We start from the raw sequence: 20,296 nt of genomic DNA on the forward strand, positions 1-20,296 counted from the left end.
GTGATGTGATGTGAGATGCAGGGGGAGAGTGATGTGAGATGAGGTGCAGGGGGGTGAAGTGCAGGGGGGTGGGATGTGTGTGGTCTGGGGGGGAGTATTGTGTATGGGTGAGGGGGAGAGAGGGAGGTGTGAGATATAGGGTGAGTCTCGCAAAGGTTGATGATGAGGTGTGCTGGGGGAGATATATGAAGATGATGAGTTCTGGGGGAGATATGAGGATGATGAGGGGTGCTGGGGCAGATATATGAGGATGATGAGGGGTGCTGGGAGAGATTGATGAAGGGTGCTGGAGGAGATATGAAGAGGATGATGATGTTGATGATGATGAGAGGTGCTGGGGGAGATATGATGATGATGATGATGATGATGATGATGATGATGATGATGATGATGATGATGATGATGATGATGATGATTTTACCCGTGCGGCCCAAATCTGTTTTCCTTGGAGCAGTTCGGCCCTTCTCGCTTTACAAGTTGTGCACTGCAGGAGGTGCAGAGAAGCTGTGTGTGTGTGTCTGTGTGTGTAACGCTCCATTCTCTCCCTCCCATCCATTCTCTCTATTCTGTGTCTGTCTCTCTCCCCCCCACCCCCCATTCGTTATTGAAGGATCATGTAACCTTGCTCAGCGCTTGGAAATCAAATTTCCATGTCCCTCCAAGCGCTGAGCTTTGGAGAGCGTACGTGCACATGCACGATCACCGCATAAGAGTGACCATACTTATTGGGAATCACTGAAGTGATCTCGCTAAGTGTGCTCCGCAGCAGCATGACCGCAGCATAAAGTTGTAGTGCAGTCTAGTTTAGTGTAGATAAAATTTAGTGTATGCTATTGTCTGCTAGTTCAAAAAGAAATACTGCACATTTAGTATAGTAGTTTTTTTCCCCAAAATGTTTTTATTAAATCAAGGGTGCGTCTTAGAATCGATGGCGTCTTACAATTGAGGAAATAGGGTACTATGCGTTATCATTAACAAGATAGAAAATGAAATGTTGTAGAATATTGTCTCGTTCAGCTCAACTTGACTCTTTGCATCTTTATTCAATAATAGAATTGTGTATGTCACATCAGGAGAGTAGAACCTTGGAGACGAGGGACTGGAATTAATGAATAAGAATTCCATGAACATACTTGGGAAAATGTAAGTGTGTGCTGCAGAGTTCCTTATTGTATCGGATAAAATTAATGGAATAGTTGGTTGTATATAGATGAAGTTGGGTATGGAGAGGCATTTAATCCTTCTATCACGACTGGAAGGATTGTTTCCTGACAATCAAAGCAAGATTGACAATGCTGCATATTTGATTTCTTCTCCACATCACACAGAATTTACCTGGTGAAGCAAATCATATGAGGCTAAAATAGATGGAGAAATGTCTTTGTAAATTTCAGGTGCCTGCCATTGGAAGTAAAATGTGCCAAAGGTTAGGGTGATAATGTGTATAACAGGCCAACTGCACAGCCAGATAAAAGCACTTATGTAAAATCATACGTGACATGCTGGTCTCTGGTTTTTTTTGTGTGACAGTAGGAGTAAAAAAACTCAACAACTTACATTTGCTGTTATGATTGAACTACATTGTTAAATATCTTATACAGGCTGTGGTTAAAGTGACTTAAAAAAAATAGTTGTTCTGTGCGTCACTAAAAAAAAATGATCATTTCATTTATTACACTATTCTAACCAGATGTTAGAAATGATTATGTAATATCTATACTTACACAACAGACAGGGACAAAGGCTTCCTAAAATTATTTAATTTGCCTTTAAATAGAAAGTGGGACCATTAGTCTGTCAACAAAAAAAATGGTGGGATTCTAAATGAAAAATTTGTGCTACACATATAGGGCCTCATGCAGTAAGCGTTGATAAGGGAATTATCACCATTTTATAGCCAAAATTGGGTTTGAGATTCAGTAAGCGCCGATAAGTGCTTGATTTCGCCAGGTTTCGGAGCCGATTATTTTGTTATGGCCAGTCGGCTGCCGATAAGCCTGTTTTCGCCACTGATCGCCACTTTTTTAAATCGGCTGGATTCAACAAAAAAAAACAGCTTATCGGGGCTGATCGGCACTACGAAATTGAGATGTTATGGCCGATTTCTCCCGCCAACTAAAGTTGGCAGTTTGGACGGGAGAACGATCGCTAAGGCTGCCGGAACGGCACTTAGAAAAAAAAAATCTTCTGTACATCAATGGAGTCAATGGAGCGGGGACGTATAACAGTATAGTACTGTTTACGTTTCATTGCTCACAATACAAACGTCATTTGCATTACAGTGTGGGGGGCATTCCCTGCATTGTGTCACGGCTGACGTGTATTATTTGCATAACATTATACTTTTACATGTTTGCAGCATTTGCGGGTCACATTACTCATCATGTGATGATGTGGCAAGGGAAAATACTATACTCAACTCTTAAAGGAGAACCTCACATCATAGCACACATTTTACTGCATTGATCGACAATTGTTTACATGATGTTACACATGTCACACATGTCACACATACACCGTATATTCATGTTCCTTTACATTACACAATGCTTGTAATGTGTCACGCATCTTTAAACGTTCATGTACATCTAAATTCTCATGTTTACATCTACGTTTGGTCCTCCCTATTTTCATGACGTCACTTATTGGACGCTCAATCACATTGCATGTTTACATTGTAACCGTAGCATTACAAGCACTTCAACCTAACTTATACACACATGTACAGTAATTCAGCATTGGGACACCTTGTTAACTCATTCTATACCAACTATCCTCCTTACAGAAATGCATGCATATGCACACGACTATTCATTGTTGGCAACATGTCACAATAACATGGCTAATTACACATGTTACACAAAACTTTTCCCACATCAATCTCAGCCTTTTTGTCTCATTACATGACTGACTCTTGCGTTCACAAGTTTTACATGCATTGCACATGCAACTATTTATTTGCAAGCAATGTTTGTACAAAGCATCACGTCACATCATTGGCAAATATCATCATTCCCTGCAGAATACACACAACAACTGCACACAGCTTGCCACACAAGTACTTTATTATGTTCATGTAAAACCTTGCATTTTACTATGTCACCTGACATCATTATACCTATTTAAAGGACGCCCATTACCTGCTCATTCACAGCTACTCATTTCAAAATGTTGAGATTGTTTAGGAGACGGAGGAACATTCTTTTCTATGACATGCTTGATGATGAAGACAATCATATAGGGCAAGGGAGGGACACACCGAGGGACAGTGACAGGGACAGTGACGCGGATACGACAGGGACAGGGAGAGGGACAGGCCGAGGGACAGGGAGAGGGACAGGAGATCAGAGGAGAAGACAGAGGAGACAAGTTGTGCCTCGTCCGCGTCTGTACAGGGAGAGAACCCTGTTAGATGGGATGAGTGAGGAGGAGATTGTAAGTCGCTATCGTTTGAGTTCAGCAGCAATCATAGCTCTTTATCAGGAGATAAGGGGAGATTTAGATTTTTTCACAGCCAGAGGTCGTGCAGTCCCTGGGCTTGTTAAAATGCTGTGCTCATTACATTATCTTGCTTCCGCGTCATACCAGACAACTGTGGGCATAGTGGGCGGGGTCTCGCAATCTACATTCTCGCGGGCCTTGACCCAGTTTCTCTATGCACTCAATAGACGCGCTAGGAATTATATTCATTTTCCTACAGAGGCGACAGAGTGGCTGGAAGTCAGGACTGGCTTTTATAATATAGCAGGGATACCATGTGTGCTGGGTGCAATCGATTGCACACATGTTGCTTTGATTGCACCTAGTCAGAGTGAGCATGTGTACCGCAATCGGAAGCACTACCATTCACTCAATGTACAGGTGGTATGTGATGCCACGATGAGGATAATGCATGTGGTACCCAAATTCCCTGGTTCCAGTCACGATTCCTCTATCCTGAGGAACTCTTCAGTCTTCCATGCGTTCGAAGAGGGACATTTTGAATATGGTTGGCTGCTGGGTGAGTACACATTTACATGTTATAACACAAAACACATTTTTATTTAGGAATGTTGGCATTGTAGAATTTGATCACTAATGTAAGCTTATGTGTGCTCCATTCATTATAGGTGACTCAGGATACGGAATTAGGCCGTGGCTCTTGACTCCGGTGCTAAACCCTCAAACTGAAGCAGAGGAGAGGTACAATGCAGCCCATATATCTACAAGATCTGTTATAGAGAGGACATTTGGCCTACTCAAGACCAGATTTAGGTGTCTGGACAGAACTGGTGGGGCTCTTCTATACAAGCCTCAAAAAGTCTCTGATATTATCCTTGCCTGTTGCATTTTGCACAATGTTGCACTCAGGCACAATGTACAATCAGACCTAGCTGAGCCTTTGGTAGACGAGCATCCCACCCATGTAGCTGCTGAAAATGAACAAACAGCCAGTGGTGGCCAGACACGCCAGAATCTCATCAATTCATTTTTTTCTTGTAAGTAAAAACAGATATGTTCCAAGTTCTACTTTTATACTTACATTATGTTATCTTAACAATAATTTTTTTTTATATAACCTTCTGTTAGGACACAGATGAATATGGGTTGCACACCTTTCTTTTCTCTGCTGTGTGCACAAAGGGATGTGGCACCGGTATGTTATTGTTGCACAGGTTATATAATCCCTCTTCAATTGTACTTTAGTTGTGTGTATGTGAATACAACTGGGGTAACAAAGCACTAATATTTTAGCATTGTGTTGTTCCTTATGCTAACACAATACACATATTATGCCCATACTCATTCATGCTTCTAGTATGCTTACATACAATGTTATTGGTGCAGTGTAACATGTACATCCATATGATGTGTACACCAGGCTCATTTACATTTTGAATGTCATTAAATATACATGGTGTTGCACATTTAACACCAAATACACACTTTGATGTGTTGTTTACGGTACTGAAGATGGCATGTCAATGTTTGCAATTTATATATTGTTCCTTTGCATTATAGGTATATTTGCAGTATGACTGATCATGGTATGTATATTTGCTGACATCTCTCATAAGATGTGGCTACCTCAATCTTCCTATAATTATTTGAACTAAAAACACAACATATTGGTTTAAACACAAATGTTACATATATGTACTTTCTGTATCATGTATATGCATTTAGCTACTCTTGAGGTTTCATGTGCATTGTATTACAAAATGATTACTCACATTTCATCACATTTTATGTATGTTTCCTTATAATTTCCATTAATGTAATATAGAGGTGTTTGGAGAAAAGGGGATAACTGTACTTATTTGTTTACTTACGGGAGCACATTCATCACTAGCATAGACACACTTTTTAAGACAACTGTTTGTGTCTCTATCAATTGGTGTAGGATCCATGTATAACACCGACAAATGATAACACCAGCTTTATTATGGTAGCTTATATCATCATATTGACTATACTATGTATTTTTAAACGATTAATAAACACCGTAAACTATAGTTAGTTAGGTTAATGAAATATACACAGAAACGTACTTCATAACATGATGGTGATGTCATATTCAGAACATCATGCATTGGAGGGGACCATAACATCTGGCCAGTAACATTATTTGCTACAGTCCCAAACCATTTTATCTACATACCCATGTAACAAGAGATTTTAAATATAAATGGCTACTTGGTTGTAAGTGTCCTTTACATTGGGAGAAGGAGTGGCTCAGTGAGTAAAGACACACACTGGCACTGATAGTTTGAAGCAGGGGAGTCTGGTTCAATTCCCGGTGTGGGTTCCTTGTGACCTTGGCCAAGTCACTTTATCTCCCTGTGCCTCATGCGGCAAAAAAACATTTGTACGTTCCACGGGCCAGGGACCTCAGGCTGAAACATGTGTCTGTAAATCGCTGCGTACAACTAGCAGCCCTATACATGAACATGCTCATATTATTATTATTATTATTGTTACATAGTTTCGACAGTCATACGTTCCATTACACAATAGAATACACAAATGTGTTAGCAGAGTGGGAATGGTTGTTATATAAAAAACACACCATGTCATAAAATGTTAGTAGTCATTAAAGAACACTCAAGAAAAATTCAATAGGCACTATTTTGCAACATCATTATGTTAATTAAGTGCTTATGCAATATAGGCATAAGGGTATCACTTTTTTAATTGTTTGTTAATAAGCGCTGCAAGCAATATAAAATTAGTTCCATATGTAGTATAGTAGTCGGTGGCTCCTCCTCACAATCATCTCATATAAAGGTAGACTCTTCTGAAATCATACATTGATCCGATTGTATCTTCCCCGACATCTCTGAAATACAGCAAACACATGATGGTCAAATATGGCACCTTACTATATATGTATCCGTGACAACGCGTTACACAGCTCTATATGATTGTGTACATACACACGTCACTCATTTATATGTTACAACTACAAGTGTACATCAGTATGTAATTTTTATTATCATTTGTAGCAGCCATAACTATGTATATGAAGTGAACGTTGCCTGTATACTGAAAAATGTGCGCGCACATCTTAGTGTGCGCACGCACTTCACGCTTGGCTCCACTAACTGTTAGCGCATGCGCAAAACAAAGCGAACGTTGTGCGTTCAATACATGTAGAAAATACCAGTAAACATCACATCTTTATTTCAAATACAATGAAGATGAAACTAAAATCATTCTAAACGAGTACATCTGTATTCTTTTAAACCAGACGTGTTTGGACAGAAAGGACGGCCGATAACACAATGCGCAAATGCAATACGTGTGACGTCATGTTAAGCCAGCGTGAAACGCACGCTAACACTCCTCCCACTCAATTAACATTCGGCTAACGCCCAGGGTACGCCTACAAACACTGAGCCGCACGCATCACACACTGCAGTTACCGTTACTATAACAAAACATGACAGCCAATAGGCTTTGAGGCGCGCACGTCGCTTGGGGGCGGGACTTACATCCGTAATCCTTTTTAAGGACGCCTTGGCCCATGACAAGGGTCCCACGTCATACGTGGTGGACCCGGTTTTCAATGTTGTAGATGTTGCATGATAACAAAACAGGTATGTGTTAGAGTTATGGAAAAATGTTGCTAATATGTTTAAAGGGATAGGAAAGTACGTATATGTATACCGTCAGCAATGTGTACTACTCTTTCAGGTTCTACTATATTGTATTAGGAAACAATTTGTTTGTGATCGCTACATGTTATGCAGTCTGCAATGTTACGCTGTACCCACGCATTGAAAGTGAAAATGGTGGTTACAAAAAAAAAAAAAAATTTAAACGCAGAGTCAACGCATAACGATTGTTATATTTACCATTCTTCTAGAATTAACTCTTCGCCTGGCTGCAACTGGTCGCTCCAGAAATGCAAGGCATTTTCATCCACGCTTGACCCAACCGCTGAATCCAGTATGACACATATCTCCTCCAGGATGCGCTCATAGGAATCGCCACTGCTTTCTTCAAATAATTGGTCGGGAGGTAGGTTCATTTCTTCGGGTTCCCATTCCAATGCATTTTCAGCTGAAAGGCTTGGTACATAATCATAGTACTTTTGTTCTTGTACAATGTGGGTTTCAGGAATGGAGGCTGCAGATATTGCAGCACGTATCGATTCAAACGGATCAGTAGTAGCGGATACATTGCTATTGCCATTAGGAATAAATATGCCTTTCACGACAATATAAGTGCCGTCTTTCAGGAGAAATTGTTTTTCCGGGGCAATCTTCCAGAAACCATAGGTGTGTTGTAGCTTATCCTGGTCACGTTCAAAAAAGTCATTACTTGATAAAGTGAATCTTATTGAGGAATTAAAATTCCGTGCATGCTTACGGTCTTGGTAATAAGGATATTTTGCTCGAATGAAATCATCGATTTGGCGTGTGCTTGCTTTCTGTCCGCGACTGTTCAAGATGGCTTCACAGATCATGTACTTATACCCTAAAAGGGGATTAATATTGTTAACGAATTCATCAGCCATGTCTGAGTAGCACAAAAGCTGTGTGCAGGTCTGTGTTATTTGCTCATCAAAATGAATGTGCTGAATGGCTAACAAACTCCTGTTTTTCCTTGTCAAGGTCAACAAAACTAACTACTTTGACTCCTTATTTCAAACGCCAATTGGATTTGTTTGTCTAATTGGGTTAACAGTTGTGGTTCGTGATATGGGACTGTGGGAGAAACATTTCTCCTTCTTTTATCTCGTTTGTGAAAAACATCCCTAGACTTTGAATGCGTTCACATAGTGTGTTTTTGAAAACTAACAAAGACCACTGTGTGAAAATATTTCTTAGCCAGGCATATCAGTAAAAACACACACCTGCAAAAAGAAATGTTTTTTCCCCGCTTACATTTCTGTGTGTATGTGAAAGTCTGGTTAACTCCCTGTCTGCATGAGTTTAAATACGTGTGTATATATATATATATATATATATATATATATATATATATATATATATATCTAAATATATCTCTCTTATAAAAATATATATATATTTATATATTATATTTTATTTTTTTAATATTGCAGGAGTACACACAACATTGATGGCAGTAAGTATACCTTGTATGAAACCTATTTAAATGGTGAGAAACATGATTGAATGAAGTAATAAACATTTGTTTAAGCACAATACTGTTAGAGTCTCATACTTAGGATATTTCTCAAACATTATGCCTGTATTATTAAAATAGTGTGCTTTCACAAGGAAGCATGAAGTGTATTAGTTTGTAAAATACATGTATACCAGTTTATATAGTACTATATATATATATATATATATATATATATATATATATATATATATATATATACACATATATATATACACATATATATATATACACATATATATATATACATATATATATATATATACACACACACATATATACACACACACACACACACACACACACACACACACACTGTGTGTGTGTATATATATTTTTATACATTCTGAGATGTTATTGAAACAAGAACACACAAATGATTAAAGGACAAAATTAGAATGCCCAAGCAAGGCAAAGGTAAGTAATAATTTACACATAATCCTGCTGTACACGTACAAGAAAGATGTTTGCAGTTACTTAGGTGTTTTTATAAATGCATGTGACTAATATGCATATGCAATTCTTACATCAATTAACACACCCAAATGCAATGTTTTGCTGCAAAGTCAATGGCAGCTTCTCTAAACTTAGCAACTGGCTCCTGGTGGACCATTACTGAACAGACGATTAAAACATAAATATTTAGAACACTATTCATTAATTAGGAGTGTAAACATTTCCAAAACTTCACGTGTACAAGAACATACTTGAAAGTTTGGAAACAACACAGTCTTCAGCATACATACAATAGTAATTAGATAATGTGAAGTCAACAAAACAAGGCCAAAGACATATTTTCTGAATTATAACATTTATTTTTTTTGTTCCTTTTGCGAGCGAGTAACAGGCCTGCTTGTTGTCTCTTGAATTTTCCTTTTTCTTTTGCCACCAACTTTAGGCACAGCAGAGCCACTTTGAGTGGCCTCTGGCACTTCACGGGCAGGGCTTGTGGGCAGTGACTCACCTACAGGGCTTTTGGGCAGTGACTGTTCACCTACGGGGCTTGTGGCCAGTGACTCACCTACAGGGCTTGTGGCCAGTGATTCACCTACAGGGCTTTTGGGCAGTGATTCACCTACAGGGCTTTTGGGCAGTGATTCACCTACAGGGCTTTTGGGTAGTGACTGTGAGCAAGTTGGTAGACACTGCACAAGTGATGGTTGGTCTGTTTCATGTGTGTCTTTTGTTGTTTTTGACCAAAAACTGGTCAGTAGTAACTGCTTGTATTTTGTTTTTGTGGGCTCCTTTGTAGGTGTCAGCTGCTGATTTTGTACAGATGGCAGTGGTAGTATGTCGTCAGGAACCTGCACAGCAATCTCTGCTACTTGACCGGTAACATTTGGGCCTGGTGAATGAATATCAGATGAATGTGGTGAAAACTGACCTGCATGAACAGATCCTGGCTGGGAGGTGTTGAATTGTGGTACATTAGTCATTCTCCAGTAATTAGCTTGTGTTTGCTGAACAACTAATGCTTCGAATGAGGTGTTGATTTTTTGCAACTGTTTCGGCACTTCAATGAAGACTCTGTGGAGATGTGCCAATTGTGAAACTGTTTCTTCCTGCAGTGCAATCATCCTTTCCAGCACTGTCATCAGGTCAGAATGGCGACGATTTTCTGCTTCCACAATTTTTCCCTCAGAAGCTACAATTGCATCATATGTGGTTTTTGCTGGACGATTTGGCGGTAAAACAGTTTCAATTGGAACCTCTTCATGGTCACTTGCTTGTATTTGTGTGTCTATGGCGGCGGCGGCGGCATCATCATCATCATCATCATCATCATCAAAATCCTCTTCATCATGTTCTACAAATAAATGTACACATTATTAAATGGCATGTTAATCTCTGCTGTGTTACTATGTAATTGTACTGTGTCATAAGTAACAACTAACATGTTTCCATACGTTTTATAACCTCACATTAAAAACTACCTTGACTTAAGAATAATGTTTGGACTCAGAATGAAATATGAGTGAATGAAAACTTGCTGTAAACTCACAACTCCTACATGATAGTTAACATCACTAACACAATACAAGTTGCCTTACACTTCATTTTCACTGACACTAAGTAATCCTATTTAAAGAAGATGTGCAAAACAAATAATGAACATGACAACATAACATATAGAAGAGCACATATTATATGGCCACCAACTGATACACTCACCTTCTAGGTGTGTTGAGCTGGCTGACCCAGGTGAAGACACTTGTTCAGTCTCAGGTGACACATGTCCTTCAGGGGCAACTATATATAACAATAACATAAGTTTTACATTTACATGTGTAAATATTGAACAAACAGTTATTGTATGTTCTGTATTTATGAGTACCTAACAGCATCATTTCCTTAACCCAAAATGTGTGTGTGAAAGTGAACATAAATAGTTGTAATAACAATGTACATGCCTGTGTACTTAGAAGTTTTGAGTTCCCTAACATACAACATACTATGGTTCTGCAGTAATGCGTGAGGAAAAATACATTAAATTTGTACATAAAAATCATATGTTGTGTAGTGATATCAGTATCATAATGTACATAACTATCATGAGATGACCATTCACAATGGTTATCATGAAGGTGGTCATATTGCAAAAAGTGTTGCTTTTGGTAGAGGATATGTGTGGTACATTAATATAAGATGTGGCACACATGAATGTGGCTGTGACTAAACAAGACAACACATGCAGTGTGTGATAATGTGTCGTTGATAGTAGTTCAACTATAGATATGAGTGAACTAATGTGTGACGTACGGTTTGATAAGTAATGAGTTGTTGGGGCATTTAGTAGCTAAAGTGAAGCTTTCAAATGAGTGTGATTAACTTCAGTTGTGCTAGTCAGGTTGTAAGAACGGTATTCCCTTCCCCAAAAAGCCTAATGAGCCACACCTTTCAATTACTTGAAACAGGTGAAAATGGTGTGAACTAAGTTGCCCCTAAAATGAGGCTGTAATTAGTGTGTGTGCTGAACCCCACCCCCTCTGTTGAAGTGTATGCTGTGATGAGATATTAATTGCAGCTGCTTTAACACAATGGTAGATGAGCTAAATAGTCGTGTGCAGTTTTGAAGTTATGAAAACAATGACATAAAATATGATACGTGTGCCTCATTATGCTGTCTGTATATGACTTAAAGCAAAAATGGACCTTTTCATAAACAACTATAGATGTGTTAGTGCAAGTGATGTTTGTAGGCCGTTGCATGCAATATATTTGATGCATGCTTAAAATAGGCAGTAATGTCATGTTTGTCGGAGTAAAATAAATAAATACACAATAATATTCTACATATTTCTGTTCTGTACCTGTAGCTAGTAATAATTTCTCATTAACATGTGTTACACATGTGTACTACCCTGTTGTTCCCCATCTTCGCCCACCATCAATTGCTTCCACTGCAGCAATGCATTTTGGGAATTCACATGTAAATGAGCACGCAATGGCACGTGCTATATTAGTTACTGCTTTTAGTAGGACTACAACATATATGTCTATTTAGATATATATATATATATACAGAATCAGACATATACATATATAGATGCAGGTATGCTTATATTGTGAAGACAGTATAAAAAGCAGTGTAACTATGCAAAATAACTGTAAGCAACGACACGCCTAGTACAGTAATATTTCTCACCTGGTGGAAATTGTGAGGGGTAAATTCCTATATCACGGTCACCAGGTAAGCCTTCCACGATGACGGGAAGTAATTTTGCCCGAAGCAGCTCCTCCAATGGACTTAATATGAGACGTTGTGGTGTGGGCCCACCTCCAGTGCCAGTAGCATGCACGCGTTGGTGTTGTATTTTCTTTTTCAATTTGGACCTAATATCATCAAATCTCTTGTGACAATTCCGCTTGTCCCTCACATGATTCCCACACGCATTGACACCAATGACTATTGTGTCCCACATTTCTTTTCTGCTTGCTGAACTTGTCCGCCCTTGAAAAACATATCAAATATATGAGGTAAATTAATAATAATATAAGCACCAGTTTCCTACACTGCTAGCTGTTCCAAGAGATAGCAAACATGCTGTTTTATGTGTAATATGTGAAGCACATGAGCATTCACTACTAAACCTATACATGTAAGCAAGGTTGCATTCATATTGTATGCAGTTATGGCAAATTGACCGCCTGTGTTTAGTTGTCCTTGTAAGGCATGCTAAAAAGCTGTGTTTCCAGACTAATTAACATAGAAAGATATTGTGACAAAACTCAGATGACCTAGGATCACATGTATTTGAATAATAATTGTAAATGTACACTTACCTAGTAAATGTCCATATATACTGTCATAGTGCTCCAGAATGCCAGTGACAAGAGCTGTATTTTCCTGGTCATTGAAGCGAGGATTACGTGGCTTCTCCACACGTTTCTTCCGAGCAGGTTTAGGGTCAGAGCTTGGCTGGTGCTGACTGGACTCTCCTTCTTCCAATGGAAGAGCCTCCAAAAGCTGCCCACCAGCAAGCACGCCACCACCATCCACCCCATCAGCAACTGCGCCACCAGCAGCACTCCCAGCACCAGCACTCCCACTCCTAGCACAAGCACTCACACTCCTAGCACCAGCACTCACACTCCTAGCACCAGCACTCACACTCCTAGCACCAGCACTCCCAGCACCAGCACTCCCACTCCCAGCAACAGCACTCCCACTCCCAGCACCAGCACTCCCACTCCCAGCAACAGCACTCCCACTCCCAGCAACAGCACTCCCACTCCCAGCAACAGCACTCCCACTCCCAGCAACACCACTCGCAGCACCAGCACTCCCACTCCCTGCAACACCACTCTCACTCTCAGCAACATCACTCCCCTGAACAGTACGTTCACTCCGACGCGTACTCGCACGAGTAGCACTCCCACTCCCACCAGCATCACTCTTCCCACGCTTTGCGGGCATACTTCCAGCACTCACAAAAAACAGACAACAAATGTACAGGCAATCACACGAAACACTTCCACATATAAAACAAGACAAAGATGTAAACAAAACAACAATGGACAAAGCTCACCCAATACACAACAAGTCTCTCAGTCAATATGCAAATCTTCAAACAGCCAGCTCTGTGCGTCTCTCTCTCTCTCACTCCCAACAACACAGAGAATGAATAGCAGTACACGTTGCCTTTAAATATGGCGCGCAATCCAAAACATGCTTGTTTCGCCTGATTCAGCAAGATTTGTGATTGGGCAACCTATCAGCACCGCGCCACGCACGCCGATACACCTGTGTGTGATCGGCTAATCATCGTGAGAGTGGGCGGATTTGTTTTCGGGTTGATTTTGAATGTATTCGGCACTTACTGCATACGGAGAGGAAAAAACGCCAATAACATGACTAATCGGTAAGATTGCCGATTTCACATAATCGACGCTTACTGCATGAGGCCCATAGTATCACATTTGGACCACTATACTGTATATACTGTAGGTGAATGAAAATTACATTGTGCATGTGGCGTCCATACAAAAAGCTGATGTACATACAAACAAAGTGTATTTATAAAGATTTACACCTTTTATAGATCATTTATAGATTAGGACCATATTCAATAAACGATGCTATGCCATAAAATACAGAAGACACATAGCCCATTTTATTGAATGGAGCAGAAGGTGGCTCATGGCATAATACTATTTAGTAAATCGGGGCCTTATTGCTATTGTGCTTGAAGTTATATTGACGCCTTGGAAAGATATAATTAAAGGGCTCCTTTGAGCCAGTTAACTGGGCAGTTGGATTTTTGGACGGCTTTGAGGTGGAGGCAGTGAGTATGTTGTGCATAAAAATATTTTGTGGCATGTTATCAGTGTTCGACAAACCCGGTCACCCACTCGCCAGGTGCGAGTGGATATTGGCTGGTGGCCAGTTAAATTTCCCCTGCTCTGCAAAAAAAAAATCCCCTGCTCAAAAAAAAATACAAATAAAAAATCCCTCTAGCTGATTGGCTGATTCGGCGTGATGCGGGATGGAGCTGCCAGGACCTTTTTTTTTTGGCACTGAGCAGTCAAGCCGCCCTTCCTTCTCTGCACGGGTAAGTAAGTGTAAGTGTAAAAGTGTGTGTGTGTGTGTTGCTGCTCGCGCGCGTGTCCCTGCCTCCTGCCCCCGGTTCCCGTGGCTGGCTGGCTGCCCGCTCGGGGCAGGAGGTGGTAGCAGGGGTGTTCCTTCCCCCCGGTGCTCCCTTGGCTGTCCACGTGGGGCGGCAGATTGGCGGGTGTGGTGCAGTGGTGGTGGTGGGGGACAGTGATGGTGGTGCGGGGGTGTTCCTTCCCCCCAGTCCCTGGAGCTCCCTTGTCTGCCCACGCAGGAGATTGGCGCAGGGGTGGGGAGCGGGGCAGTGGTGTTGCGGGGGTGTTCTTCCTCCGGGCCCCGGAGCTCCCTTGGCTGCCCGTGCGGGGCGGGAGATTGGCGGGAGCAGGGCAGTGGTGGTGCAGGGGTGTTCCTTCCCCCGGTCCCCGGCGCTCCCTTGGCTGCCCGTGCGGGGCGGGAGATTGGCGTGAGGGGGGGGGAGGAGAGAGTGTGGCAGTGGTGGTGGTGTGTGGTCGCTGCTGGCTCCTGGTGGGGAGCCGCCTGCTTGGTCGCCAGCCTTTCCTCTCTTCCAATGTCCCATGTGTTTGTATGGGAGAGAAAGTGTGTGTATGGGAAAGAGAGTGTGTTGTGTATGGGAGAGAGAGTGTGTGTTGTGTATGGGAGAGAGAGTGTGTGTTGTGTATGGGAGAGAGAGTGTGTGTTGTGTATGGGAGAGAGAGAGTGTGTGTTGTGTATGGGAGAGAGAGAGTGTGTGTGTGTGTGGGACAGAAAGAGAGAGAGAGTGTGTGTGTATGGGACAGAAATAGAGATAGTGTGTGTGTGTTTGTGTGTGTGTATGGGACAGAAAGAGAGAGAGAGTGTGTGTGTGTGTGTGTGTGTGTGTGTGTGTGTGTGTGTGTGTGTGTGTGTGTGTGTGTGTGTGTGTGTGTGTGTGTGTGTGTGTGTGTGTGTGTGTGTGTCAGAAAGAGAGAGAGTGTGTGTGTGTGTGTCTGTGTCTGTGTGGGACAGAAAGAGAGAGAGAGAGTATGTGTGTGTGTCTGTATGGGACAGAAAGAGACTGTGTGTGTGTGTGTGTGTGTATGGGACAGAAAGAGAGAGTGTGTGTGTGTGTATGGGACAGAAAGAGAGAGTGTGTGTGTGTGTGTGTATATGGGACAGAAAGAGTGTGTGTGTGTGTGTGTGTGTGTGTGTGTGTGTGTGTGTGTGTGTGTGTGTGTGTGTGTGTGTGTGTGTGTGTGTGTGTGTGTGTGTGTGTGTGTGTGTGTGTGTGTGTGTGTGTGTGTGTGTGTGACACCAGAAGTACCCCCCCAATCAGTCACCCCACCCACCCAATCACCCAGTCAGTCACCCCCCCACCCAATCACCCAGTCAGTCACCCCCCAACCACTCACCCAGTCAGTCACCCCCCCACCCAATCACCCAGTCAGTCACCCCCCCACCCAATCACCCAGTCAGTCACCCCCCCATCCAGTCAGTCACCCCCCCACCCAATCACCCAGTCAGTCACCCCCCCCCTCCCAATCACCCAGTCAGTCACCCCCCACCCAATCACCCAGTCAGTCAGTCACCCACTCTCTCCCAGTCTCTCACCTCTGTCTCTCACCCTCTGTCTCTCTCACCCTCTGTCTCTCTCACCCTCTCTGTTTCTTGCTCTCTCACACTCTCTGTCTTGCTCTCTCACACTCTCTTTGTCTCACTCTCTCACACTCTCTGTCTCTCTCTCTCTCACACTCTCTCTGTCTCGCTCTCTCTCACACTCTCTCTGTCTCGCTCTCTCTCACACTCTCTCTGTCTCGCTCTCTATAACACTCTCTCTGCCTCGCTCTCTCTCACACTCTCTCTGTCTCGATCTCTCTCACACTCTCTCTGTCTCGCTCTCTCTCACACTCTCTCTGTATCGCTCTCTCTCACACTCTCTCTTTCTCACTCTCTCACACTCTCTCTGTATCGCTCTCTCTCACACTCTCTCTGTCTCGCTCTCTCACACATTCTCTCTGTCTCGCTCTCTCTCACACTCTCTCTGTCTCATTCTCTGGATCTGGATATCTTATTTACCCTATATATTTTAACTGCCCTATACCTACACTGAAATAACCTATACTGCTTTCTTCCAGATCTGAATCAAGCTTCACACGGGAGACATCGGAATCCCCCCTAACCAAGAAGACAGGTAGGGAACACCTCCCCTCCAACATATAACATTGCGGGAATGAGGTACCTGGACATTGAGGGACTGCGGATCAGGTAAGATCCCAGGCAGGATTGCTGCTTTAGAACTTGTGAAGCGGGGGCATCCAGACACTGGTTAAGGGGTTCAGGAAACTAGTCATTCATATCTGGCTTTTTTTTCTCCAAATCCGACATTTATATACACACACACCTATGTGACAAGGACTAATTGTAGTATAATTTAATACAATAAATAAACTTATGTCAAAAACGAAAGTTGTTCTTACTAGGAATTTATTCAATTTATTTATTTTTGGGGGCGGGACTAGGGGCGGGGCTAGGTGGGGAGTAGATTTTTTGGTTCGGCGAGTAGATTTGTGGGGGATTTTCCAACCACTGCATGTTATTTGCAAGTTGCTAGGTACTGTAGCTTGTGTCTACTCATTGGAGACACACTAATATTGACATTGGGAGGTAGTTTCAGGAATAGGCCTGACATCGTTTCCTAAATCTCTGTAACGATCGTGCTTGCCACAAACTGGTACCGGACCACGGGACTGAGGTGGGGATGTATATGCACCGACCTTAGGCCACAAAGTCAGGTCCGGTCGCGGTCACAAGCTAGGGTCGTCATCAGGAAATCTTCAGCAAGGAAAGCAATAACTTCAGCGGAGCAGCTTCAGCATAGGAAAAGGGCCCCTGTAAGGAGGACAGGGGTAGGACAGCATGAAGGCCTCTGCAAGGGAAATATGCAGCAGGCCACAGGAACTAGAAGCTTAGCACTGGGGAACCAGTGCTTCACACAGGAAGAGAATGGCCAGACAGGCGTGCTTGTAGCAAGCACCATTACATCCAAACAGACTTGGATTATGCTTTGCCACTTCCTGAGGGGAAGGGCTAACCCTAAATAGCATGGGCAGCCAATAGGGACAGAACGGCATAGCAAGCAGCATGAAGGAGACTGCAGAGTGAGTCCAGAACAGGTGGTTCTTGATTGCAGCAGCAAGGAGGGGTTGTCTGGAAACTCCACAGCTATGCAAGGATGAGTTCCAGCCAAAACCCAGGAGCGGATTCCTCACAATCTCCCTCTCTTCCAGTTCCTTTCTCTGTCTGCTCTGGGGTTTCCTCTCTGTCTTCTCTTGGTGCTCCTATGCTCCTTCTCTGTTCTGTCTTTATAGGTTCCTGTTTCCTGTATCCCCTGGCCTTTGTTTTGTGTCCAGACTCCCTCTGTCCTGATCCATTTCTGCTTGTTTCTGTATTTAGTCCGGTATTTATTAAAAGTCCTTGCCTATAATCTGGCTTGTCCCCGTTTGGTTCCTGCTCCCTGGTCTCAGTTCCTGCTCCCAGGTCCGCCAACAGAACTCATGGGGCCCAGGACAAATGAAAGGAGCAGGATCACCCCCCCACCCCCCCACCCCCCCCAACCCATAGCGCACCGACCATGGAATTTTTTTTCAGCACGCAATTTTTACTTAACTGTTTTCTTGTTATTGTTAATACGGAAAAAAACATTACAATGCAATCGGTTAATTTTAATATTTTCAACAGAAGACAAAGATACCCAATGCTACATCCAATGTGACAAAAGTCCTCGGGGGATTCAGTATGGGCCAGGGGAGGGGGGTGGGGGAGAGTTAGATGATCAACTTTGTTAGGGCCCAGGTGGGAGGATTTGACAGAGAGAGACAGAGAGAGAGAGAGAGAGAGAGAGAGAGAGAGAGAGAGAGAGAGAGAGAGAGTAGGGGTGAGGGGGTAGGTGGGTGACTGACTGACACTTGGGTGGGTGACAGTTGGGTGGGTGACAGTTGGTGACTGATGGGTGGGGGACTATTACTGACTGTGGGTTGGTGTTCTGACACTGACACTGTGACACTGAGCCAATGGAGCAAGGGGGGCAATCAGAGCAAGGGGGCAAACTGAAGCAAAGGGGGCCAAACAGAGCAAGGGGGGACAAACAGAGCAGGGGGGGTGCAAATGGAGCAAGGGGGGGAAATATGGAGGCATGGGAGGTGAGGGGGAGGCATGGAGCAGTACTTACCTTACTTGCTCCATGCAGGATCCCTGCAGGAAAAGGCGGCCTCGCTGTATAGAGCTTGGTGCGGCCAAAAAAGACATCCTGGCAGCGCGCCAGCATGGGCAGCCAATCAGGAGGGGGGAGCGCCAGCACGGGCAGCCAATCAGGAGGGGTTTTTTTTGTAGAGAGTGCGGCTCAGCAGTGCGCAAACTCCTGTCGCCCCGTGATGACCGGGCGATGGGATTTGTCAAGGGACATGGCTGCACAGGGGGCCCGGACAGCCTGGCCCCTTGACTTACGGGGCCCGGGAAGCCAGTACCTGCTGTCCCCCCCTGTTGACGGCCCTGCCTGCTCCCCTGCCCAGTTCATGCTCATGCCTTCCTGTTGCCGACCCCTGCCTGGACCCTGATAAACCTGCTTGCTGCCTGCCAACGACCTCAGCCCGTGACCCCAACAATCCTTGCCTCCCTGCTGTTCTGGCCACCGAGTTCCTACCCACTTCAGGAGTCTCCCTCATGAGAAAAACAAAGGCCATCTCTGGACATCGCCGGAACAGATTCTCTGCTGTCCTGCATCAGCAGACACGGTCTTATTGGAGGAAGATAAGTACTTTTGTTTTGGTTTTTGGAAACGCCATTTGGGATCTTGAAGGGTTTTTTTTTGCCGCAAAGTGTTCAGCAGGATTTTTTTTACATTTTGTCCCTGAGAAGAATTTCCTTATATATATATAAAAAAAAAAAAATCCTTGCATTTTACTGCAGTACCTGGTGTCAGCACTTCAGGCTCTTATACATTCATTTTCAAGATAAGGGTTGTCTCTCTCTGCATTACCTGGTACGGCTAGTGCAGATTTGTAGACTTGCATTTCTAAAAACAGCCGTGTTACTTTGATTTCTTTGCTTGCTATATACTGCTGTTTCACAGGACTCTATTTCAAAAGACAAGAGTACTCCCATTGTTTTTTGTTTTTGCTGTATGCTGTGATTTTCCTGTGTAGTCATGCATAACAATGCCTACAGCCATCTCTCATGCTGGCAGCAAAACCTGGTAAGTTACAGTAATGCCAGCAGTAATTATGGAGGTTTGCCCTCACACCCTGGTGAGGTGCCCTATGTATGGATGGGAGTGGCTACATGCTCTGAGTCCCTAGTTAGTTACATCAGAGATGTGCCTGCTTCCTGAGGTATATAAGGCACTGAACTGCCTAAAGTTAGTGTGGTTGCTGCGGGTTGATGTTACAAGGTGAAGCAGCAAGTTCAAGGTGCCCACTAGTGCAGTAACTAGTGGCACTATTCGATCTCCAGCCAGAGAAGGCCAACTGTGTCCAGGGACCTGGCACAGGGGTAATCTCCCTGCGGGGAGAGGGAATCCCACTCCATTGGGAGGGCGTACCTTTTAAAGGGGATCCCGGAGCAATGTGCGGCTGAGAC

At 43.2% G+C, this 20,296-nt stretch overlaps 1 protein-coding gene across 1 annotated transcript; it reads right to left on the reverse strand.

Annotated features, from left to right (window-relative positions):
- Positions 1 to 640: 640 nt before the first annotated feature.
- On the reverse strand, positions 641 to 19,731 carry LOC142492252 (uncharacterized). The gene is made up of 5 exons (XM_075594923.1): positions 19,698 to 19,731; positions 10,807 to 10,884; positions 9,832 to 10,441; positions 1,336 to 1,456; positions 641 to 799 (listed from the first exon to the last, which is right to left on the reverse strand). Exons 1-5 carry the CDS (start codon positions 19,729 to 19,731, stop codon positions 641 to 643), a joined length of 1,002 nt encoding a protein of 333 aa, XP_075451038.1.
- Positions 19,732 to 20,296: the final 565 nt, after the last annotated feature.

This window comes from Ascaphus truei, chromosome 4 (assembly GCF_040206685.1).
Source record: "Ascaphus truei isolate aAscTru1 chromosome 4, aAscTru1.hap1, whole genome shotgun sequence".
Lineage (NCBI taxonomy): Eukaryota > Metazoa > Chordata > Amphibia > Anura > Ascaphidae > Ascaphus > Ascaphus truei.

Bases quoted from the DNA above. Each gene is read 5' to 3' on its own strand.
- LOC142492252 (XM_075594923.1), bottom strand. From the start codon at position 19,731: ATGCAAGTCTACAAATCTGCACTAGCCGTACCAG. The intron at 1,457-9,831 runs GTCAAAAACAAC...CTGGCTGTGCAG, and splicing joins TTACTACTGACCAGTTTTTG to TTGGCCTGTTATACACATTA. The intron at 800-1,335 runs GTAAATTCTGTG...ACACTAAACTAG, and splicing joins CATATGATTTGCTTCACCAG to ACTGCACTACAACTTTATGC.